Here is a 23098-nt window from a genome sequence, read left to right as displayed (position 1 = left end):
CCTCTGACAGCAAAATATGGCATTTTAACCTGTAAGTGAGAATAGCACAAACCATGGAACCAAAACACAGGTCAAAAGCAAAAACCAGTCTTCTGGGACAAGTCTCGACATTACTGCCTGTGCGACCCAGCGTATTTTCTCATTTAGAAACGTGGAAGGATCATCAAAAGTGCTTTCCTGCTCTCTAGGAAGACTGGAGATCTAGATCTAGGAAGATCTAGGAGGTTGCCCCCATCCCCTCTATTTCTTGGTAAGGTACACAAAGAGGCAGTAGTCACCATTTTTCCAAAAAAACAGAAGTCTGGGCTAGAAAGAGAAGCAGGCTGCCCCATCCCCGGAGGCTGGAGGATTGGAAGTGGCTCACATCTGAATTGGGAGAAGGAGTTTGTGGACACAAACAGCAGGAATTAGGTCCTTCAAGGCCACAAGGCAACAGGAGGTTGTAGGGAGCTCACATCTGAAACAAAGCATGGATTCTGTTCTCCTCCTTGTGGTCTGTGGTAAAGGAGGGCGACAGCCAGGTAAGGATTGCTGGTGCTGCCATCCCTGTGTTCCCTTCTCCTCATCTTCCTTATGGCTGTGTCCACCGCACAGCGCTGCTCTGGCTATGGGCACCAGCTACAGCATGAGGAGAGGGTGTGTATCTCATGGTTTCTGCGTTCCCACCTCAGCAGTGAAGCCACTGGCCATCTCTTGTTGGAACTACAGCATCATAAAAAAAGGGGTGCCGCTTGCAAACCAGAGCAACATACAGTGAAGTCTCATTTACGTGTAAAAGGTCCTCTGGAAACACAGAAAGAGCAACTTTCCCAGGCCTTGGATGTCTGACGTGTGTGGAGAAGTCCCAGAGCCAGGGATCTACACCAAATTGTCACATTGCTAGTTCCAACTTTGCTTTATTTCAGATCCTGATACGTACCTTGTCACATATCCCGACACTTACACACGAGCTGTCATGGAATAGGATCAAAGAGAAAGTCCACACCCAAGAAATGTCATGCCAGATTATTTTCCTCTCTTCACCTACAGGAACTTCATCTAAAGAATCTTCTTTATACATGGGTGGTACAGAAACACAACAGTTCCCATACATACCAGAACAATGTCTGGAACGACCTCATCTGGAATCCTGTGGACAGTTCTGGAATCTTCAGCATAAGAGGGATATGGAGCTGTTGGAACAGGTCCAGAAGAGGGCTACAAAGATGATCAGAGGGCTGCAGCACCTCCCATACAAGGACAGTCTGAGAGCATTGGGCTTGTTCAGCCTGGAGAAGAGAAGGCTCAGAGGAGATCTTATAGTGACCTTCCAGTACCTGAAGGGGCTACAAGAAAGCTGGAGAGGGACTGTTCATAATGGCTTGTGGTGATAGGACCAGGGGGAACAGGTATAAACTGGAGAGGTGCAGATTTAGGCCAGACATTAGGAAGAATTTCTTCACCATGAGACACTGGCACAGGTTGCCCAGGGAAGTTGTGGCTGCCCCATCCCCGGAGGTGTTCAAGGTCAGGTTGGATGGGGCCTTGGGCAGCCTGATCCAGTGGGATGTCCCTGCCCATGGCAGGGGGGTTGGAACTGGATGATCTTTAAGGTCCCTTCCAACCCAAACTATTCTATGATTCTATGATGCAAGCAGGGCTCGGGCCAGCCAACCAAAGCCACCTTGCAGTCTACCCACCACTGTAGCAATAGCAGTGAAGATGGCCCAACGTGAGATTCTCAGATATGTTTTTAATCAAAACACGGAGCTGCTATCACAGTGGGCTGCCCCCTCACTTAGCACCTGCTGAACCTCTGCCGCTGCTTCTTTACTGTTAGTTACCAAGGCTAATTAATGCTAGCCCTGGATTTGCCTACACACGTTGCAATCGTTTCACTATGTAGGCAAGCCCCGAGGTCCTACGCCTGTCAGAAGCCTGAACCAAGTCTTCTATCTCAGAAGCAATCTGAAAGCCGGCATAACCATTTTGGGGCATGCGGCAGTTTGCTCTCACAGGGAGGAAAACTGCCTAATAAATGAGGCAGTGAATTCCGTCCAGCTGCAGATACTCAGCTGACTGTCGTTGTTGTCTCCCTCAGAGCTCCAAAAGAAATTAGGACACTGCAGTCAATGAAAGGATGGTTGCAGAGATTTACGAAGGGAATTTTACATTACATTTCCACATGCACAGAGCTTTTGCCCTCTGAGTGCACACATTGTGTGTCCTTGCTACTTGTCATAAATCCGTTGACTTGTTTAAATCCACTCTTATAATATCTCAGGCCATATTATTTGACCCAGATTGTTACAACTGATCTCTAAACCATTTGAATAAAAGACTTTCCACAGGAAACTTGAAGTGGTTTAGACATGCCAAAAGAAATATGCAGGTGCAGACTTTATTAAAGCTACTTAGCTGGACAAAAAGCAAGTCAGAAAGTCTCTTTGTGCTAATGTCAGCCACTTTTTAAAATGAATTTTGAAACAATTCGTCATCCAGCCTCGCTCACCTCCTTCCAATTTACAACAGCAGTCATTGTAAACATTGCTAGGACAACACAAGCTGATGATAGAATACTTTCCTTTTAAGAAAGAAGACAGCGTAACTTCATACCTCTATGAACTTCACCATATTTGGTAAAGATTCAGTAAAGCTTTGCATTCTGCAACCGCTATAGGAACAGCAGCGGTCATTTCTGTATACCTGGAAGAGCTAAGAAAATTAACTACCCCCCAAAAACATATACAAAGCAAGTACCTTGCAGTAATCTCATCTCAATTTTTTTTTATACTATTAAACTACAGAAGCAGCCAGGCTGGTGTGATTTTTTAGTGCTCCATCCACTGAAACACCGACTTATTTGGAATCTCATCTTGTCTCTGAATGGGAATAAAAGAGGGATTTTGTATGATATGAAAGAACACGGCATGCAAAGCACCGAAGTGATAAGAACCTTGTACCAATCTCAACCTGTCCTGATTTCAGTTTTGTAGAACTTACGCATGCACTGTAAAGAAATGAAGAGCAATAAAAGGGACAGCTGGTGGCAGGGAGGTGGAGATTAGACTTTTGCTTCATTAAGATTAAGTAAGAAAAAGCACCACAGGATTACTGTGGACCAATGAATGGTCACCACAAAAGAAAATTCTTTTAAAAAGCGTAGGACAAATGTCTTCTGGTACAAACAAAGGATGCTGGGCAAGCTCCTTTTGACAGATGAGTTGTGCTCATAAATGCAGACAAATCTCTCTGCGTATGCAATGCAAACCTCAAAAATTTCAGCCAGTTAAACAAGACTTCCCAGCCAGAAACATTAAATTCTGAAACACAACCATTTACAAGACACCTTTTCCAGCTGAAGAACAAACGCCAGTACTACATATGTCGATGAGTAAAAAGTCACATGTCTGGACGTGTAGCGTTTTAAGAACCCAATTTTCCCTGCTCTTCTGGAAACCTAAGTATCAAGCACAAGCCTGCGGTGGCAGAAAATTTTGCAAAGAAAAATGTCAGAGTTAAGAGAACTTCAAAGAGACCAAAGACAATGAGGACAAATTTGAAGACATCGGTAATCCTGGAGACTACTTTCAACATAAGGAGAATACAGAGGCTAGAAGACTTTGTAGCCGTTTTATAAAAAAGCCGGAGGCATCAGTGGTTGGGATTTGCTGCTTGTTTCAATCAGTAGACGAGGCTGCCCATACAACGCGTTGAATAACCAGAGTGCCAAGTATAGAGAACGCGTGTGTGCACGCGGCTTTTTTTAAAGCAATTAAGTCATGGCCCATCAGGTACAAGCGAACTTTACTTTTACAACAGAAAAAAGGAAAATGATGAGGAATAAAGCACATAATCAAAAGCTAACATAGCAGACTGGCAAAGACCACCTACCCAGGTTTTAAACATTCCTCAAGACAAGCACTTTTTCCTCCAGCTGAAACATCTTTCACTTTGAAAGGACTTTGCAACTTCAGGGTCTGCACTGAAAAAAAAAAAAAGAAAAAAAGAAAAATCACCCTACCCAAAAGCCCATATAAGTCAGACTCACGTTTTTGGGCGTGAAAACTGTTTTCTGTCTCATTCCATGCTTTATTAGAAGAACTTGGTGTGAAAAACCCGTGGAACTGATTTAGCTTGAGCCAGTAGCTAAAGGCAACTCAAAATCTTCTAGAACAAGGCTTCCTCAGCAGCAGGATGAACTGCACACCTGGATTTGACCAGGAGTGCATTTAATCAGAGATTTGCAGTGGGAAAGCAAGCAGCAGGCATAAAAGGAAACCATTCAGAGGTCTTGTTGACTCTATGACACGCAAGTGTCAGAGTCAAATGCACTGGAAGAATTTAAACTATTTTTTGGTGTCTGAACAGTTTCTTCAAGTTGTACGGCTGTTAATGAGCACAGAGATAACTCACTGTATTCTATTAGTTAATTCTATTTGTTTCATAGATGGAAATTATACCAGAATCAAGGTTGGAAAAAAACCAGTGTCAGTTTCCCAGTTTTTCTAACCACGATGAACCATAACTGTAGTTATTCTGACTCCTTGAATTACAGAGTGACAAAAATCTAGCCTTCCCCTTGTCTTACTCACCACAAAAGGGGTTACTTTCGCATAATAAATATTTAGATTGACAGCAGTTAGAAGTAAACTCACAGACTAATAAATAATAATTAAAAAAAAATCAACCTGGCATTTTATTACAATGAGATTCTTACTGATTGACAGCAGTCATTAACTGAAGTAGGATAGGCTGGTAAAGCTGGACAGCTTGCATAGGTAATTTTAAATGAAGTGAGAAGTTGGGATAAATAAACACAAATAATTTTCACCTTAAAATAAGGACAGTATCAAAATAATTAACATGTTGACATTAATTTATCCAAGGCCCCCTCTTCATGAACAGAAGGGAGCAAGGAGAATAGAATATAGGAATAATACAGCTTTAATTCTCTCAGATCAATTCCAAACGGGAACTACAAAGTTTATTTAGCTTCTGTTCACTTACAAAGTTGTTCCAGCCTCAGATCAGAGGGAGGAGCTTAATCTGTCAAACTTTAAGCCAGAAAATCCAACACCCTACAATGCTACTATTAAGAAAACATATACATTTATAAAAATAAAGCTAAAAAGCTAACCGTCAGAATCAGGATCACAGACTGTACATTTATAACAAACAAGACAGACAAAATTATGGTCTATGAGGTGAGACTGACCACAGGCAAGAGTTAGACCATATGTTCAATTTGTAAACCCGGGACTTAAGCTTCTCTTTATAACAAGATTAGTGAGGCAAATCTGAGATAATTGGAGTTTACTATTTTTATCTGTTGCAAAGACCACATGAAAAAGTAAATTAAGACAACGACAAATTGTGACAGAAAACTTAAATACAAGAACTGATTTTAAAAAAACAACAATGAAACCCCCCAAAATACCTAGTAAGACCAGCCTACTGATTAGGGAACAACTTAGAGAGCTAGACTGGAGAGACTTAGTCATCACCCATTAGAAACAGAATACGTAAAGGCTTAAAAAATTATTTTTATCATACACGATATACTGCAGTAGATATTCATAAATTCCAGCTGTTCATCAGCATGACAGAGGTTATATCAGGTTATAAGTCTAACAAATCAAGATACAGGCATGTTTTTGAAGTGGTATTTCTGAACTTTTGTAAATAGATGAACAAGCTTCTGTTTTTGTAAGCAGCTCTAATGACATGGCGTTGCTGTACTGAAGTATTTTAATTCACATTTCCTCAAGGCTTCTCTTGATAGCTTCTTCTAATTCTGCATCTTGCTCTGTATAAATACAAAAACCCGATTATAATCTCCAGCTATAGTTGGTATCGAGTCACAAACACAACTACATTAATATTACTACATAAAGCATCAAATTACTCTGTAGGCAATGTCAGCAGGCTGCAAAAAAAAAAAAAAAAAAGGTAGAGAAACAGAATGAAAGTATTTTCCCTCCTGTCTTATGCTGTATTTTCAACACTTTCAAAATTTTAAAATATAGGAACATCTACAACCTTCCGCTGTATTGACCAGGGAGCGCCCAATGATTAGTTGAAGAGTATAACATGAGTACGTATTTACTGGCGAAAATACCAAGATTAGAACCCCTATGTATGCACCGAGAAAAACAAAATATTAAAGCAAAAAAGACAGACACAAAGCAAGCAGAGTGGTTTCAGTATTTTCATTCCAGTTCCATATCAACAGCTACTCCTGTATCTACATTCTAGTTTGGCACCGCTGTTGTCACTCTTACTATGAGGGCCAGACATGAGTAGAGAAAAAGTCATGTCAACAGTCAGATTTTCATAATACTTGAAATAGAAACTCCGTTTCGGCAGTACATTTAGGTTGTTTTAGGGACTAATTGTTTGATGTTAATGAATTAAATATCATAAGTAAGACAAGGTTTATATGTACAGTAAATATTAACTCCACTAGTAGAGTTGGAAAATCTAAAGCAGCTTTCAGACACTGTCATTCTTCAATTATTCATCACCTGCTTTAGGAGGACACCAGCACATCCTATAAAAAGCTGTCTGTACTCATGACAAAGGAAACAGAATAATTACATATATCCACATAACAGACCTTGGGGCCTTGGCCTGCTTTAGTGGGATGTCCCTGCCTATGGCAGGAGGGTTGGAACTACATGATCTTTAAGGTCCCTTCCAACCCTAACTATACTATGATACTATTTTAAAGCTTTAATTATGGCAGAGCTGCTTTACACAAGGCCTAAACTTGGAACAGAAATAGCATCAATGAATGGTGTCTCATGTCAGCAGAGCCCTATTCAGTCACCTGGACTTTCTTGCAACATCCAATACAACTGATAAAGAGACAAGTTAAGTTTCTGAAAGGAAAACACTACACGGACACAAAACCAAAAAGAAATTTCAAAACCAAAATCATAGAATCATCGAATAGTTCGGGTTGGAAGGAACTTTAAAGATCATTCCAACCCCCCTGCCATGGGCAGGGATACATCCCATTAGATCTGGCTGCCTAAGGCCCCATCGAACCTGCCCTTGAAAATAAAGCAGAAAGCCATTTGCAGACAGCAGCTTGCATCAAAATATGCTGTCAATTAGCCACTAAACGCATGCAAGAATCAAGAACAAGGTCTAGGCTGTGATTCTCTTGCTAATGGCATGCAGTTGGCTCCACAGTGGTATCTGATTGTCCTCTGTTCCCTGGAGCTGCTGAAGCAGCTTTTTCTGCCTCCTACATTTGCTTTTTGCTTTCTCCTCTTCCAGCAGTTGCCAATGCCTTTTCCATTTCAAACCCTTTCTGGGGCCGTTCTTGCCTCCTCTCTCTCCCTCTTACCCTGTGCTAGGACTGTCACTAACAACGCAGGCAGCCAGGGAATATACAGCTGACGACAGGCTACTTCCTAAGATCAGATGGCTTCAGTGCTGCAGTGTCAGAACTGAGACCTCCTCTATGCACCAAATGCCATTTCTGTCCCCGATGGCAACTGCCAGTCCTAGGGGACCTGACCACAGCAAACTTCAGTAGGTGAATATGGTGGACACTGAATAACAACATTTAGTAACAATTGTTACATTCCCAGAATTTATTCGGTTATAATTTTAAGATTCAGTTATCAATTTTATCACTGACTTTGTACAAACTGATTTTTGCTTCAGTTTGTTTTCTTTCCACCAGGTGGAAGGGCAGAGTCAAGCCTTTAAAACACTGCGTTATTCTCAAAGCGCGCTGTACTGTCACCAAAAATTGATGATACCACCACTACACACAACAGCAAAAGGACGAAAAAACAATTTCAAATAAGGTAAGATATGATGCAAGCAGACAGCTGTACTGCTGATTCAAACTTGTGCATAAATCTGTGCAGACCAGAGTGCTCTGTTGAGATATAATATCTATTTTTGAACTACTTATTCAGAAGTTTAACTATTTAGACAGTAGTTCTACTCAGAGTCAACACAGCCATATTAAACTGGTACAAAGTGAGCACAGTCAGGTCTTTAATTGCACAACACCCTGTGGTGCACCAATGAAATAGATTTTAAGTCTGCTGGCATACTTTTCAGGTTAGGAAATTATTTTTCCTTTATAACTCTCAGTGTTCTTAGTTACTCAAGATCACCCAGCATAATTTGGAGAGCATTCCTAAGAGGTCACTTGCCATAAAACTGATTGTAAGTTTAGTGCTTTCCATAATTAATAGCACTCCTGAACACAGAAAAGTAAAAATTAACAGACCTTCCTCTTTCTTTGTTTCTTCTAAGCTCCTCCTCATTATCAGTTTAATATCTTCATCCTCTTCGCTATCGGAACCTTAAATGCACAAATGAAACATAGATTACACACTGCTTCTAATAAATAAGTTAAGTCCACTCTTGCATTTCTCTTACTGTAACAACAGTGCAAATTGGATTTGAAGAAATACAATTATGATCTGAACATCAAGATAAAAATATATTAGAGTGGTAGTTTAAGACAGTAACTCAGGAGAGTTATTTTTCAGCTACCCTCTTTCCCTTCTCCCCCTAATCTGGGGCAGACTGCTTCAATTTTATATTATTTTAAAGTGGTAACAAGAAATAACAGGTACAGAAGCTATTGTTAGCATCTACCACATTTGCTTTTTTGGTAATACTCAGTTATTTAAAAAAAATAATAAAAAGGACATTACTCACTTCCTACAAAACACAAAGATTTAATAATCGGAAGAAGTGCTATAGTGTTGTCTCTACCTACACGTGATCTCAGCCATATTTTGCTGCCTAATTAATCCATTGGAACAATGAAGTGCTATAACTCAACTGAGCGGTGCAATTCAGCAGATACTGTTCAAATCCCACAGAAGAATAAAGCAATATGTGTAGTTTAATCTGCCAACTTCTCATACCCAAACCCAGCCAAAACTCCGCAATCTTTCCCTGTCTACAGAGCACTCTTCATGAGACTGGTTTTCCATTCCAAAATAACAGCTCTATTTCGAAGTGTCTAGCAGGGCTTGGTGCACCTAAGGTGGTGTTTTGTTTTTTTTTCCATTTGTTTTAAACAGCCTCAGTAAACTACAGGTTAAAAATAAACAAGTCAATGAGTCACATCATCTATTCACTTGCCTGCTACAGGCTATTGCTATTTTGGGAGATGGCCTATTTTGGGAGATGGCCTCAGTAATGAGGCCTTACAGTATTTGCAATCAACTAGGTCTCCTACGGTCATATCAACAGAAGTGCTTCCCTTAAAGTCACCACATTTACTAGTACACCAATGGACTTCTGATTACGTTTACTGGCAAAGAACATTCCGATATGGACATCTAATTTACTGACCGTGTGACTTCTGGCATTTTACGTGACCCAAGTTCGGTTTTAAAAGAGACAGGTACGGTTTCTAAAATTCGTTTTCAAACCTCCGACACATATGCCTTGTTTGAACAGCAACACTGCTGACTTTCCTAATTCCAGGAACACAAACTCCAACAGCTGGTATCAAACAGACATAAGGAGCCCACACAGATGCCAGAAATGGTTGAGTACACATTGCATTTAAAATGGTCTTTCTCCAGTCACTTGGCAGACTGACTGTGAATAGGTTTTGGAGCTGTCTACTATCTCCGGACAGAAGAGATACTATTTTTTACATCATCTTCCAAAGCAAATAAAGCAAAAGAAAGAAAATCCCCTACAACCCACTCAAACGTCATTACAATCACTTATGAAAGGGAGGGGAAAGTGCAAAGAAAAGGCTTTGCACAAATTGCTTCTCCCTTATTAACCATCCTTTTAATCTTCCAGCCCTGAAGAGATCTCAGACTGCCGGAAAAAGTTTTGTACGTGTTAGAGGCGTAACAGTTAACACCAACAAATTAGTTAAGGACTGATTGCTTTAAGTATAAGGGAAGAAATGAGATACAGAGAGCAATAAGCAATAAGGTATAGTACAAAGGAGTCTCTGGTCTGCTTTCATTTAAAACAAAAATGCATTAAGGACTCTTTCCTGATGGTCTGGTTGGATCTTTTTTTAGGCAACATGACAGAAGATGCTGGCAAACAGGAAAGGCAGTATTCTTCTGATTGGCATGTTGCCTAGATGGTTAAACAGAGAATCAGAGCAATCTGAAATTCAGCAGTTTCTTTCAGATATGATCTAAAGAAGTCGGCTTTCTTGGAAATGGTTACAGAGTCAGTTAGCATTCACTATAGAAGAAGCCATGGTGGCCACCCACTGATACGGTTAGAAGACAGGGCTTTCCTGCTTACTCTAGATTCTTCAGCCCAGCAACAGGCTATGTTGGCACTCTTTTCAGAATACAGCAGATCAGCAGCTAAGTCGACTTTACTGTCAATCAGGACAGGTATGAATGCTAAAGCAGGATTTGTAGACAGAATCGTTATTTTATTTCATTAATAAGTAGTCCAGGATTCACCTTATGTATTAACACAGGTCTCATCTTGCCAAAATGTTTTGTTAGTCACGCCACCTTAATTACACCACTGTAATAACACGGGGTACACATTCATATTGGAACAGAGGCGTATGCAAACCGGCATGTAAAATATTTAAGCCTTTTAAAACAATCTGCCCGCTCCATGATTTATCACTGCACTTTATATGCAATAACTAAATACTATTTGATGATTGCAACATGGCAGACAACAGGTTTGCTTAAAGCATAATTGAAGAGACACCATTGCGCTGCCATAAACTATGAAACTTGAAAACAATTAGTACTGGTGATGTTCTCTTAGTTTGAAGAGGGGTAAAAAATCAGGTCAGAGTCAAATGTGGTTAGGAAGCACAATAAGTCTCATGACTACCTGTCTGTCTTCCCTGGTTACTACTTACATGCGAGACTTCTCTCCCTCTCCTCTTAACCATGTTAATGTACATTGAGGTCCTCGTGAAGGCAGATGCTGGATTCTCTGAAATCTTTTGAGTTGGTGAAAGTTAACCTATTAAAAGGCTAACAGAGCCACAACTTATTTATGAACTTCTCAAACAAAGGCTTGTCCTTATCTCAGTATCTGAGATTTTCCTTATCCAAACCCTAAAACATGGTTATGTTTGTCCTCAATGCCCTCCCCAGCCCCACCCTCCCCAAACCTGCACAGGGCAAAGACAGTAAAGATGACAATTTTCAGATGTTCTGACACAGCTCTATGGGAACCAGGAATAAGACTGCAACAGTCAGAAGAAAAGCTGTCCGCAGGCAAAAATCCTAGGCAGAAATGATCTAACAAATAACGAGGGAGGGGACAGGAACACAGGTTCCTTTAGGGGCTAGCCAGCAAGAACTATTAGTGTGGAACTCATTCATTGCCAGCTAAAGAAAATGAAAAGCCAACTAATTGAATAGATGCATTTTCAAGTCAGAAGAGACCAGGCTGCTTTTCCACAGGGGACAGATCATTGTGCTTGATCTGATGTTGCTCGTAGCACGTTTGTACCCTGTGACTGAACTCTGCTCTCAAGGAGAGATATTGGATTCCTGTTAAGAATACTCTGTGCAAATAGCACAGATTGCCCGGGGTTGGAAGGGACCCTTTGGAAGTCTTGTCCAGCCTCCCTGCTCAGGCAGGATCACCTTAGAGCCAGCTGACCAGGACTATACCCTGACAGCTTTAGAATATTACCAAAAGGACACCGTACTGAGGAGCTCAGAACTTGACCACTATGGCCTTACCAGTGCCCAGGAGAGGTGAAGGAACACCTCTCTCACTCTGCCAGCAACAGTCCTCCTAATGCAGCCCACGGTACCGTTGGCCTTCTTAGCCATGACAGCATGTTGCTGGCTTATAGTTGACATGGTGTCCACCAGGAACCCCAGGTTCTTTTCTGCAAAGCTGTTCTCCAGCTGGTTGAACCCTGGTCAGCATATATTGGTGCCTGGGAGTTTTTCCTCAGCAGCTACAGGACTCCTCACTTCTTGTTGCACTTCAGTAGGTTCCTGACAGCCCATTTTTTCCCTGTCAACATCCCGCTGGATAGCAGCACAATTCTCTGGTGTTATCAGCTACTCTTCCCAGTAAACTTGCTGAGGGTGCACTATTCCCCACCATCTAGGTAACTAATTAAGATGTTAAACAGGACCAGGGTGCACAGGGGTTGTACCCCTGGGGTACACTGCTGGTTACTGGCCTCTAACTGAACTTCAAGACACCAATCACCATGTTCCAGGTCTGGCTATTCAGCCAGTTTTCAATCCACCTCAGTTTGCTCATCCAGCCCACACTTCACTCCTGGTACGGCTGACACCTTCTGATAAAGAGTAAACAAGAATGTTTAATTTGGACAAATCAGGCACATCCTGCCCCTCATTAAAATGCTTAGCACATTCTGTAGCTCCCAATTCCTCTTGGGTCAGAGGAGAAGCAGTTGCCTAGTTTCTCAGCCAAAAGATCTTAAGATGTGGCCTCTTCTCTAGTACATTTTGTTAAATAAACAACAGCTAAGAAACTCTGACTGTACCTATTCTCTCAACACAATCCTACTGCCCACTACTGTCCTCACGTATTGCCAAATACCCGCTGGAAGAACACGAAAAACATGAAAGCAAGTTCTAGATGAATGTATTGCTCAGAGATCTGAAAAATTAACCCTGTAGATGGGAGCAAATAAAGTGATTTTTCTGACATTTCATGAGTGTCTCAGAGAGAGACTTCCCTTGCTGCCCAGGGAAGCCAGCATCACTGGAGATGTTAAAAAAAATGTGTAGATGTGGCACTTTGGGACGTGGTTCAGTAGGTGTGGTGGCGGTGCGCTGGCAGTCAGATGTGACCTTAGAGGTCTTTTCCAACCTTAATGATTCTATGATTCTAAGTGTTCTGGGAAGAGAGTGGTAAACTTGCACAAAAGGCAAATGCCACCTGCTGTCCTAACATCAAAGCACCACAGCCTGAACTTGGACTAGCTGCCTCTATGGCTCAGCCTAATTCCTTCCCGTACATTTGACCTTCTTCTCTTGCAACCTCCCGAGTTATCACCATCCCCTTAATTTTCACCAGGTTTAGTGGTTCCTCTGTCTCACCAGAGACTCGATTTCCCTTCCCCGGCCTTGGTGCTTCTCCCTTACCACGCAACTTCTTAACACACCTCCCGACTACTTCGCACACAGTGCAGTCTCACCCCCCCCCCCTCCACTTCTCTCTCCTACAATACTCCTCCCCTTAGTCTTTTCAGTAACTCCCAGTCCAATCTGCTTCTTTCCCATTCCAACGTAAGGTTACAATATCACACTTAACTCACTGTTATGTTGATGTCTGCAGTTTTAGTGCTACCTTACCTTAAGGACACTATTAAAGTTATCTCTTTCTGGATCCTCGTAGTTATTTGGCAAAAAACAGTAAGATCAGTACCTCATCCTTACCTTCGTTAGCAATCATGTTCAGTATGGGTGATCTTGCTGCCATTACAACACTGTTCCTGGGCTTCCAAAATCTCTCTTTATTCCTTCTTCAGTGTACCCCTGGAGGATCCTCTCCACATACTCCTCCCCAATACTTACTGCTTTAACCTCTATTGCTTCATTAATGTAACATCATCTCTAAACGCAAGTATAGCTACTCCCTGCTGAGGGTTCACAGACACACATGACCTCTCTTCCTCCACGCAAACTAAAGCTTCTCTCCAATCTCTCCCTACAGATGCTCATTCTTCTGTTTATTCAAGTGTAGCATGACTAAAAGTAAAAGCTCTCGACCCCCTACCCTCCTCCAATTGCATTTTTTGGAAACTGTGGCCAATACCATGATGGTTACTCAGACTTTCAATTAACCTTTGTCTTCAACTCCTCTCTAAAATTCACAACCAGATTAAATCAAACCTTGAGGATTTTTTTTTTTGCATGATCTGAGTGGTAAGGTCTTCCTTGTCCACCCACTTGGCTACAATTCTTGTTCAGACTCATTACCTTAGGTCTTGTTATATTACTTTCTCCCTAGGGCATACACATATATTCAAAAGATACACACAAGAGATGCCACTGACATACCAAAACCAGTAATAATTTCCTGTTGTAGTTTAACACAAGGCTACAACTCATCACTCCCTACCGCAACAGGCTGTGGTCACTTAACAACGTAAAAAACCAGACTCGATGCTCACTAGAGTAACTATCATTCATTGATGGCGCATCACACTGCAGATGCTCATGCCCTTCACATCAGTCTCTTCGGACAGTGGGGGCTGTGACCTAACACAGTCTGTGTTAACTGAAGCGCTGAAAAAAAATGAGACTGGGGTCAAATTTGGTGTTCCTACTGGACATCAACACCCACAAAAACTAGTCTACTGAGAAGACAAGCAGTTCTTCTCAATGTCTTCTGTAAATTAATTCTTGACTCCTTTTCTTTTGTTTGCCGTATGTAAACCAAGAGCTTTTTGGAATACTGCGAGCTAGGAAGCTTAGCAGCATTCATCAAAATGAACTGAAATCTCAGTCTTCCAAATATCAACTCTCATAGAAGCTGCATTCAGTAGTACTTAAACACTTCAGGCAATAGTAGCAGATTGAAGATGCAGGCTAACAGCTCCGCTTGAGCAGTGGAAACAAACCTTATGGGTCAGTGAACAAGGTGCAGTGGCCATTTGGCAGACAACATAGTGCATCACACACCACTGACCATGAGTGTCATGAAACAGCCTGGCTCTTTAAAAGAAAGGAGAACAAATGCTCAAAACCAAGTTGGTCCTCTTATTATTAAAAAGAGGTCTGTTTTACTTTAGAGCTCAGTCAATAAAGGATCTTATTTGACTACGACTCTGAGAAACACAGTTAAGCTAAAGCCATCAACTTACACAAAAATCACTTTTTGTCAACCAAGAATTTGCGGTGCTCCTGTCAGTGTTAGGATGGGTATGACATGCTCTAACCTACCTTCACCTTTGTCCAGCACTCACAAAGTATAAGCTTATACTTCACACACATATATATATAACCACTGTCATGAGTAGATATCAAGTGCCAAGACACAAACAAGTGAACGATGGTGTTTTTCTGCATGCTACACTTTCATTTGCAAAGGAATTACAAAGGCAGACATTGCAAACTGGTTTTTTTCTACCCTTCTTAAACCACTCTACTAGTGTGCAGGAATCTTACATTATGTGTTGTGCCTTCAGCATAAAAGAAAAAAACCCTCCTATATTTATGAACTCAGGTTTATCACCAACTAAGAGCAAACAAGAATAAGCGTCTTGCCTACTCTCCGCACCTCAAAGGAAATGAATGCGTCCACTACAGCCAATGGTCTCCTAAGGTCACATACAGTTGATCTCCTATTGCAGCATCTGCAGGAACTTTTTGTTCATTTATTTTAAAATGAATGCACACAGAACAGTTTCCACAGCAGTTCTGCTGAAACAGTAAAATGGTTCACAAGGCACGACTGTCAGATTGCCACAATCCAAACACGATCCAGCTGCTCACAAGCTGATGATATTTCCTTGAATCACCTTCACTTCCTTCATTTTGAACCTCATCCAATACCAACAACTGACATGTTTTTCAACGCAATTACCTATGGTAACTGTTTCTCACTTATTTATCCCTCCAGAATAATAGCAACAGGCCTGAGAAAGTCACAAAGCAGGCAATTCTTGTTTATATTTCCTTATATTCAGCTGCATTTCTGTAACAGGACAACAGGTTATACCAGCCTGTGATACATCGCACGATTTTCCCTCTCAGCCCTCCAATACTGGTCTTGCCACTCTAAGACTTGGCAAACAGTTGCCGATACTGCTGAACCACACAGTGAAATGCATATTCTGCAGTGGCTTTATCTTTTTAAAAAGCTTTATAGACTCTTGGTAATGACCAACTAAACAGCAAACACAGGCCTATTGTTAAAACTGATTTTTCTAATGTCCTGTTTTAATACGGGAACAGAAGACAAAGGCAGCTCTCACTGTCTCTGCGTTCGCTGCCGTCGTCCCGTACTCTCCTCGCCCCGACACCAACTGGAGAAAGGGACCAAAGATGGCTCAAGACAATTCTGTTCATTACAAGTTTGCCAGGGAACACTGACAGCCAAACAATTCATGCGACTCCATCACTTTTCTGCTCAAAGTATTTCCCCCCCCCCCCAATAACAAGCACATGCATCACTTAAATGGGATGCACAATGATCAGCCAGCAAGTTGAGGTTTGGGCCTCTTCAGAGTGCCCGTCACCATAAAAGTAAATTTAATATTAATGCAGTATAGGACATTGAAAAGAGGGTTAGATTAGGAAACTTCTGAAAGCAAGACAAATATATTAAAAAAAAAAAATCTGGTGTGTAATCTATACCTAAGAAAATACTCAGATCAACATCATCACCTCTGAGCCAGAATACTCTAGTGAATAAAGCTATACTAGGAAAACCACGCAGGCAGGGAGCTAAAGTGCCCTCACACAGCAAAGCAGACGTTCCTCTTTCCTCACTGCCTCCTAGTGTTAAGTTGCACAAACTGTACAAGAAAGGAAGCCCCTACAGCTCAACTCACCTTACAGCTAAACTGACTTAAAGTTGACTGCTTCCAAGTCACAACTGTCTTCCAGTTCTTACTCACAAAAACACGCAAAGCTCCCAAACCAAAAGCAGCCTCCCACATTAATATAAAGTTATAGCTATAATTACATTAGAAGAGAGATATCCATCTTGGAATTTCAATGTGCTCTACAAAGAAAACATTTGTAGTAGGAATGCAATAGTTCAACGTATACCTTTATGGATAACTATGAAGAAAAGTTATCTCCGCCCAGAGCAAAACGAACTGCACTAGTCAAAGTGGCAGTTCAATAATTTTACTGGTATGGCTGCTTCTGGTTGGGAATCGTATTTCCATAATCCAGCTGAAAAATCTGGACCAGCAAATGCCTGGAGTGGCCAGAAAACTCTAAAAGCACTTTTTTTTTCTGCATCAGAAGCACATAAATGAATTCCAGCCCACCACTGGTATTTTTTTTTTTCCAGCAAATCATTTAATTATCCTATGCTTTCTTTTTCCCTTTAATCCATCAATGCTAATACACCATTCAGTGCTAACACTCCACTTGAATCTCCCTGGTAGAACAGCAGCATCATGCGATAGCTTTCATACACCTGCATCAAGACTAGTGCTGTATTTTTCTGAAAGCAGTTCAGGGCTAATTGAGAAACAGTTTTCTGTAATATGCACTCAATTTACAAGACCCCAAAACAACCTCAAGAAGCCAGGAAAAGCAATCTGTGTACAGAGAAACATCAGGTCTTCTAGGAAAACTTCACTTCAAGGTATTTTAATATACTGAGAAGTATTAAAATTTGCCTCAGTTCTGGTATCCTTTGTATGAAAATGAGTGGGCTCAGACCTCATGGTTTTAGTGTGCCACTTCTCTAGAAGCCAATATTCTAAGTACTTAAAAGCTTTCATTGCTATTTTTCCTTCAAACAGATGCATGAGCCAAGTGCCAGTGAAGACAACTACCCTGCGTCTGGAAGTGGTCAGGAGGACAACTGGAATTAAAACAGGCGACGATATTTTGGGATGATGCTTTAGCAGGATCACATTTGTTTCAGTCCCAGAACAAATCAAGCAAAACAGATTTGAGTACAAACTGACAAATATGCAGATGAGAAGTGGTCTAAACAGCTTCTCTTAAATTGGAAAGGAGTTTACAGGCCGAAAGGACAAGTTTGTCTCTTGCTATAACAAACAATACAGGGAGGACAGAGTTAGTTATGTGGAATAAAAATGTTTAACTAGGTCTGGCTTCAGAGCTTGCTGCAAGTAAATTGATTTTCTGATCTACATTTCACTGAAATACCGGTACAATACAAGAAGCATCAAGCGACAGCTTGTGTTACCAGCACAGGTGATTGCTTTTTTATTGGAAAGAAATATTGGCTTACTGGAAAGATTGTGTTTAATGGTTATTTTCTACCTTTCGTGGTATCTGAAATGCTATTAAGCAAGGCACACATCATATCTCCTTCAATGTGGTGAGGATTTAGGATGCGAGCTGACCGTTGAGTCATCTTAAATTGACTTTCCAGTTCCAGGAAGCTTTTGTCTCCAGAAAGTATAGTGAAAGGAATTTGCTTGGGCAGATGCTCATCCAGACGACCAGCCTGTATGGGAACAAGTGACAAGTGCTGAACTGAGATCACATTTTTATTCTGTGGGGTTTGGCTAGCTTTGTATAAGACAACTTACCTCCACTTTTATGGTCTGATGCACATTATACAGCTGCAAAAGGTGTTGATTTCAAGTTTGACACTGCATTTATTGCATACATATGACAACAGATATAAGAAATTGCTACCAGAACAGTACAGATGGGAGTATGGAATCAAGTCCTAAAAAGCAGCACTTCAGAACCATCTCCACATAAAACAAAGTCACCTGCGCAGAGCATTTGAAGAATCTTCAAAGCGCAATGTAACATACAAACACTGTTGCCAAACACATTTATATCGTCTAATTAGATTGTCCAGTAATTTTACCTAACTGATAAAGCACTATATTAAGAACTTGAGTGCCCACGGCATCCCAGGCTCCTGTCCCTCAGCTGCACCTCTCCCATCCCAGCCTAAGCCCTAGGTACTGAACAGAGGCCCTGCTCTTTGGCAGCCCAACAGGATCTCTGAAGCTGGTGCCCACCCAACCCCATCTTAAAGACGGCTCTAAATTTGGGCTACTTGAAGAGAAAGGCAGGAGTTACGTTTCTTTCTGAAAAAGAACTTGCAAGAATCGTGGGTTTTCATTCTTCATTTCCCAACCAGCCCCCCCTCCCCTCCACCGACTGGAGTCCCATTTGGGCTAATTTTTGCAGTCCTATGGAAAGAAAAAAACGTAAGTCACATCAACAGACTGTCCCCACTCAATTCAGTGACAAGTTTATCATTCTTTATAGTGGACGCAGACATCACGTGAAGCGATACTGGGATCTCACCTGTAATCATTACTAAACATCAACAGCAATATCATCTGCCACTCTTCTCTGGGTACAGAAACAGAACAATACAGAAAGAGTGCACCAACTTACGTGAACACAGAGAGCAAAGTCTGCTGCTTCTCTTCTGGTACCACAACGTGGATGAAGAAAGAAACAACCAATTCGCTTAAGGTAATTGTAAATCTTGCACTGCACTGGAGGTTTCCAGTTGCTGTATCCTCCTAAACAGCAAAGGATTGTGAAAACGAAAAACAAACCAGAAAAATCACAAAGCAGAAATCCCACCATGAATAAGGAATGTAAAAGCAAAGATAAATCTGGCTTTAGAGACAGAACTTATTTTGACCAAGGTGAAAGCTAAAATTACATGTAACCAAAACCCCCAAAGAATCCTTCTTCTTGGGTTAGAAATCAAAAAAGAAAAGAGTAGCTAAGTAGCCTGCCTGATCCTACACAAAGCCTCTCATTCAATTGTATATTAATTTTTCTTCTAATCGCGAAAAATGTATCTTCTAGAAAACATGTGCATTTAGACAGAAGGATGCATTTTTTCGCCAGTTTTAAGCACAGTTACAGTTAATGTGCAGAAGCAGAGAAGCTCTGGGAATGTAGCACAAGTAACAGAAATGGTTTTCTTAGAGAATCTTGTGCTAATGCTCAAGATTATTTCCAACACACAGTATAGCTTCCTGACACAGTGCACGTCAGATCTGTTCAGAAGGACGATCCAAGAACTGGAGCAACAGCTGAAACAAATGCTAGAGTCCTGACAAACACTTGGATGCAGTCAAGGATAAGCGAAGGGAGGCGACAACTCGGGGAAAAAAAAAAAAATAAGCACAGGAGTTTTCTCAATGGTATCCTAAAACATGTAGTCACTGGCTGAGAAAACAGTTGGATAACGGTTGGACTCTATCTCAAATGTTTTTTCCAACCTAACAATTCTATGATTCTATGAGAAGATACAAGATGAGTAACAGGTCCGCTAGAGATAAAAAGAATACCAGGCTGAAACAGGTTGCAAGGGAAAAGAAAGGAGCAGCAAGTTTCTCAAGAAGAGAAGACAAAACCAGAAGCGTTTATAGATACTATGACAACATAAAAAGAAAAACAAATGGAGCGACAATTGAAGTGAGTGAATAAGAACTTCATGACATTCCCAATTGCTAAGAAATAATGGGTCTGCAATGGGGAGGAAAAAATGTTGCTTTATCCGCCAGATGACAGAGGGGTTGGATATAAGAGAGGATTCTGAATGGAAAGTGAAAGCAGTCACTGATGGCACTTAATGTGAGGAGATGAGAAACTAAGGCTCAAGTGAACAGGCTACGGAGGATAGTGTATTCCAACCCACCCATCCCCAGTCTAACTAAGAAGTAGAAGTAATCTCCAGTAGATTTGCCCTGGCATTTCCTTTGTTGCTTCTTCCTCTTTTTAACCTAATGGCTATAACAGAGTATAAAAAAAATATTTCAAAGCTCACAGGTTCAGTAACGGACTGCACAGAAACAATTCAGGGGTATATCTGTCCATGAGAAAAACGCAATTTGAAAGTTGCTCTCAGTGGTTGTGAGAGCCTTGGTCACTGCTGTTTGGGAAAGACTTGCCATCACCAACCGTGACTTTTGGCTACAAACATTTGACCAGGACAGCTGAAAACTGTGACGGAACCATATTTACGGTGATGGAGCTAGCTCACAAATGGGTCAAGGGCAACTGAATATCTGAAAAGAGGAACGATACAGAGCCTTGGCGAAATAATGGAAAAACTCAATGGAAAACTAAGGGTGTATTAGCAACAGGAATAACAGAAATAATGCAAAACTAACATAGGAAAAGAATAAAACAAAGTCAGAAATGTTTGGGAAATGCAGAAAAATAAATCAGAAGAGACAGTAATGCCACTATACTTTCACAGGCAAAACAAACCAGAAAAGCATGCATCAAATAACTAAACCATTATTATGAGAGGGTACCTACAACAATAAATCTGTGTGTGACATCTCTGTAACAACATAGTGCCACTGATAAAACTGCTACAGAGAGTTCTCTGATATGAATATGGCTCATTTTAATCACTATTAGCTCTCTGATGTGGCGTTTCAATTCAAGGGGCCATCTCCACGAGGCAACCTACATGCAGCAACCCCGTCTGCGACACAAGAAACAGCAGCACTGACACAGGCTGTTCCAATATCCCAAGGCATAGCGTCTTAACTAGCACAGAGGTCCCTTTGGGCAAGATTATCGTATTACTAGAGGTTCCTAGCAATAGATTAGTCACACTAAGACTGTACTATGGATTATTTCTTTTTCTTAGATAGGTCAGGGAAGAGTCATTTCTGATAATAACACAGTTCAGATATTTCTGGGTTCAATCAATATTTGTCTTACAGAATCAAAACATGGCATTTTAACCTTGGAAAATAAGAGTAACAGCACAGAAGACCCTGTCATAGCAAACAATATATGGGTCAATAAATGACAACCCAGTTCTGATTAAATTAACAACAAGGTACAACTGAAAGCAAGCATCTAGATTCAAGTGGGAAAAGGCTGACATAACTGGAAAATTACTATTTACTACATAACTTTTTATGAAATCCAGAGTATCTTAGGATACCAGATGTCCAACAGGTCTAACATTTCTTCAAGTCAGATTCCTAGTAGTTTCTTATTTTTATCTATAGGAAAAAAATGGTTTTCCAAGGCGGCCAAGTGGATTGAATAACTATAGAAATAAACAACAAGCTGTCTGCAATTAAAAGCCACAATCAAACTCCAAATCACCACAGTCTTAGAAGTCAAGGAGTGCAGAGGTGAAGTGAAATTTGACCATAAGTCAAGCTGGTCAAAGCCTCACAAAAGAGAGTAAGAGCAAATAGGTTGTTCAGCAATACAGAAAAGAGAATGTAAGTAAATGGAGCAGCCAGGCAGCAAGGATGAAATATCAATCCAGGATGATTTGACATAACCTAAATCCCCCCGAATCAGCATCTTCTGCTGTTTTATGCGTGCGCAAGAATACTGTTAGTGAACAGAGAGGCCAAAGGCTTGGTAACAACAATACAGGGAACAATAGGGAAGTAATGCCCAAGCGGAACACAAAATTCAGGAGCAAAACCCACTTTAACACAGAAAACCAGAGGATTCATTCCCAGAACTTCTAACAACCAGACATTACAGGTCCAGAACAGCTGATGGAAGAACTTACACTTTACACTAACAGACATACTTGCTGTGCCTCCATCAGCTAACTGGAATACCTGTTTCTAAGAGGAGAAAAAGAGTGGTTCAGGCATTGACAGGTGTTTCTGTCCAATCTCAGCAGCATGAAAGCTCTCAGCCCTCAGAACGTTCTTGATTATCTTCCAAAGTATGAGATAATCAAGAACATTAAGTAAGAAGTGGTCCAGTCCAATGGTGTTTACTAAGTGTAAAAGACATCTGACAAATCCTAGAAATCCATTAAGATAATGCCTAAGTTTCACACAATAAATAATTGGAAAATATCCCTTATCTGGACTTCAAAGTATTTGGTGTACCACAGATACAGAGAAAACCAGCAGAAAAAAGCATGTGGTGGTTCAAGAATAATCAGGTAAGGAAAAATATCAGTTAAAGAGATGCTATTGACAGACTTCACAAAAAGTTTTCTTACTAAACCTATAACATCATGAGTTCCATCAATCACCTTCTACCACTACTGCTATCTTCCACACGTGAAATACACCTGTTGTTGTACAGGATAACCAGGAGCAAGCCAAACAGAACAAAATTCAAGTACCAGAATATAAACCATGCCTTTTGGAACCAAAACCAAAAAGAACATTATGACAAGGACTTGGGAGTTAGAATCCGCAGTTAGAATCCGCAGAGAATAATCTTGAAGTACTGCGGCTGTCCTGATAATTATATAAACATGATACAGCCTACATAAGTTCAGCAGAGAAGCCAGAAAGACTCCTAAACCATTCAGCAATTCTGAAACAATGTTCAACAAGGAATAATAAGAGTAGAGGAGGTCTGAAAAGTTTGAGAACATTTCTACTACATTGTGCCTGTGACATTGCGACTTATGAAGCCCTAGTAGCTGCTTGTTCTTCATTCTCTCCGATTCAAAGAATATCTGCTCAAGCATTTGTGTAGACTTGTTAATCTTATCTTTCTATTTCCCCCCAACT

The 23098-nt window shown here is 40.9% G+C and overlaps 1 protein-coding gene across 3 annotated transcripts in view; it reads right to left on the bottom strand.

Moving 5' to 3' along the window:
- Positions 1-233: 233 nt before the first annotated feature.
- ZNF451 (zinc finger protein 451) overlaps positions 234-23098 on the bottom strand; it is a 43903-nt gene continuing 21038 nt past the window's right edge. For all 3 annotated transcript variants that reach the window (XM_054062654.1, XM_054062653.1, XM_054062656.1), the window contains exons 12-15: positions 19005-19135; positions 17901-18087; positions 8240-8314; positions 234-5788 (exon numbers count right to left, since the gene is read on the bottom strand). In XM_054062654.1, the coding sequence (XP_053918629.1) occupies positions 5736-5788; positions 8240-8314; positions 17901-18087; positions 19005-19135 (446 nt within the window). In that variant the 3' untranslated portion in view covers positions 234-5735. The remainder of the gene's footprint in view (positions 5789-8239; positions 8315-17900; positions 18088-19004; positions 19136-23098) is intronic.

This window comes from Cuculus canorus, chromosome 3, assembly GCF_017976375.1.
Source record: "Cuculus canorus isolate bCucCan1 chromosome 3, bCucCan1.pri, whole genome shotgun sequence".
Classification (NCBI taxonomy): domain Eukaryota; kingdom Metazoa; phylum Chordata; class Aves; order Cuculiformes; family Cuculidae; genus Cuculus; species Cuculus canorus.
Note: the sequence above shows the minus strand (reverse complement) of the source record. Positions and strands in the feature narration are given on the sequence as shown.